General features: G+C 56.1%; 1 protein-coding gene across 1 annotated transcript; it reads left to right on the plus strand.

Moving 5' to 3' along the window:
• LOC135598199 (uncharacterized) lies at positions 1-1539 on the plus strand. Its single transcript, XM_065091739.1, has 2 exons — positions 1-438; positions 682-1539. The coding sequence occupies exons 1-2, from the start codon at positions 1-3 to the stop codon at positions 1537-1539; spliced, it is 1296 nt and encodes a 431-aa protein (XP_064947811.1).
• Positions 1540-2159: the final 620 nt, after the last annotated feature.

Genomic DNA, 2159 nt, shown 5'->3' on the forward strand with positions numbered 1-2159 from the left:
ATGGCACTATATGGGACTTCTGACACCTTGATGTGCAAGGCGTTCCCAACGACCCTAAGGGGACCGGCCCGCGCATGGTACAGCGGCCTGAAGACCGGGACCATCTCTTCCTTCGACCAGCTCGCTCGAGACTTCAAGCTCAACTTCCTGGCCTACGCCCGTCCGAAGCCGTCCGTGGCGTTGCTCCTCGGACTCCACCAAAGGGAGGACGAGCCCCTCTCCCACTTCGTAAACCATTTTACGACGCAGATCCGAGGACTCTCAGACGCTCACCCTTCTCTATTGATGCAGGCGTTCATGATAGGCCTGCGGCCCTCCAGGTTCTTCTGGTCTCTGGTGGAGCGGCCCCCCACGACGGTACCCGAGATGCTCCAGCGGGCGAGCCAGTTCGTCGCTGCAGAGACATGGATGGCCGGGAAGCGCGAAGAGCACAAGATGGTCAAGACGGAGCCGCCCCGGCAGTAGCAACCCGCTGCGTCTCGGCGTAGGTTGGACAGATCCGACCCACCGACATCGAGGCCCCCTCTCCCAGCCTTGAACTCGTCCCGAACGGAAATATTCCTCCACATAAGGGAAAAGGGACTGCTCAAAGAACCTTACCCGATGAGGAATCCGCGGGCGCTGGCGGACCAATCGAAGTACTACCGCTTCCACCGGCAACATGGGCATGACTCTGAATAGTGTCGGGAGCTAAAGAGGCAGATTGAGGAGCTCATTCGTAGGGGACACCTCGGTCAGTACCTCCGACTGGACAAGGAACTTTCACCACGCCCGGAGGGTCCCATTGAACGACACATCGACGTAATAGCTGGCGGCCCCGCATCTGGGGGGGATTCTATGACCAGAAGAAAGGCGTACGCCAGAGCCGCTCCGGCCGAAGCTCCTAGGCACGGGCCCGAGCCTAACATCACCTTCCCGGCCGAGGCATTCGAACAAACCGAGCACGACGACGCGCTCGTGATATCGGCCAGAATAGCCAATGCGCAAGTAAGAAGGATCATGGTCGATACCGGGAGCTCGGCCGACATACTCTACTTCGACGCCTTCCAAAAGCTCGGCTTATCCGGAGATAACATGAAGCCGATGTTCTCGGCACTCACCGGATTCACTAGTGATTCAATCTCGCCGCTGGGGGCGATCACTTTACCATTGACCCTGGGAGCCCCGCCGAGGTCGAAGATGGTGATGACCACCTTCCTGGTACTCGACCTTCCCGCTACATATAACGCCATTCTCGGCCGGCCGACCCTCAACAAAATCAGAGCTGTCGTCTCGACCTACTACCAAACTGTGAAGTTCCCGACCCATGCCGGGACCGGAGTGGTCGTAGGAAGTCCCCGAGAATCCAGGCGCTGCTACCTAGCCGCCGTTTCGCTACCCAAGAGGGCCAGGATCGAACCACCGTTGGCGGACCCCCGGGAGGCAAAGAAGCCAGCCTCCCATCCTGAGCCGAGGGGGTCCACCATCGACGTGTCGCTGCTAGAAGATCGGCCGAAGCAGATGGTTAGGATCGGGTCAGGGCTACCCGAGCAAGAATGAAGACAGCTCGTCGGCCTCCTACAGAAGAATGCCGTCGTCTTCGCTTGGTCGCCCTCTGACATGACGGGCGTCGACCCAGAGGTAGCACAGCATCACCTCAACATTTCACCCAACGCCCGCCCGGTAAAACAAAAACCTAGACGACAGGCTCCTGATCGGCAGCTGGCCATACGGGAAGAAGTAGGCCGACTTCTAGCGGCGGACTTCATAGAAGAAGCCAGATACCCACAATGGCTATCCAATGTAGTCCTCGTCAAGAAAGCTAATGGAAGCTGGAGGATGTGCGTTGATTACACCAGTCTTAACAATGCATGCCCGAAGGATTGCTATTGTTAGGATCGGAGCGGCACTAAGAGGGGGGGGTGAATTAGTGCAGCGGATTAAAACTTCGATTTTAATCAAAATCTTTCGTACGTTAAGAACGAAACTTGAGAAATTTAACTTGAAGGCGTATTCTTAAAGTTGCACAGCAAGAGTAATGAGGAACTAAAGCAGTAAGAAGATTTGCAGTAATGTAAATGACAATAATAAAAAGCAAACCAGAGATTACGCCGATTTTTAGAGTGGTTCGGTCAAATGACCTACTCCACTTGCGAGGCCCCTCTTCGATGAGGCTCCCA

Source organism: Musa acuminata, chromosome BXJ2-1 (genome assembly GCF_036884655.1).
Source record: "Musa acuminata AAA Group cultivar baxijiao chromosome BXJ2-1, Cavendish_Baxijiao_AAA, whole genome shotgun sequence".
Classification (NCBI taxonomy): domain Eukaryota; kingdom Viridiplantae; phylum Streptophyta; class Magnoliopsida; order Zingiberales; family Musaceae; genus Musa; species Musa acuminata.

Excerpts from the sequence above, each read along its gene's own strand:
- LOC135598199 (XM_065091739.1), top strand. The coding sequence starts at position 1 with ATGGCACTATATGGGACTTCTGACACCTTGATGTGCAAGGCGTTCCCA. Across the intron at positions 439-681 it reads AGCGCGAAGAGCACAAGATG|TGTCGGGAGCTAAAGAGGCA; the intron begins GTCAAGACGGAG and ends GACTCTGAATAG.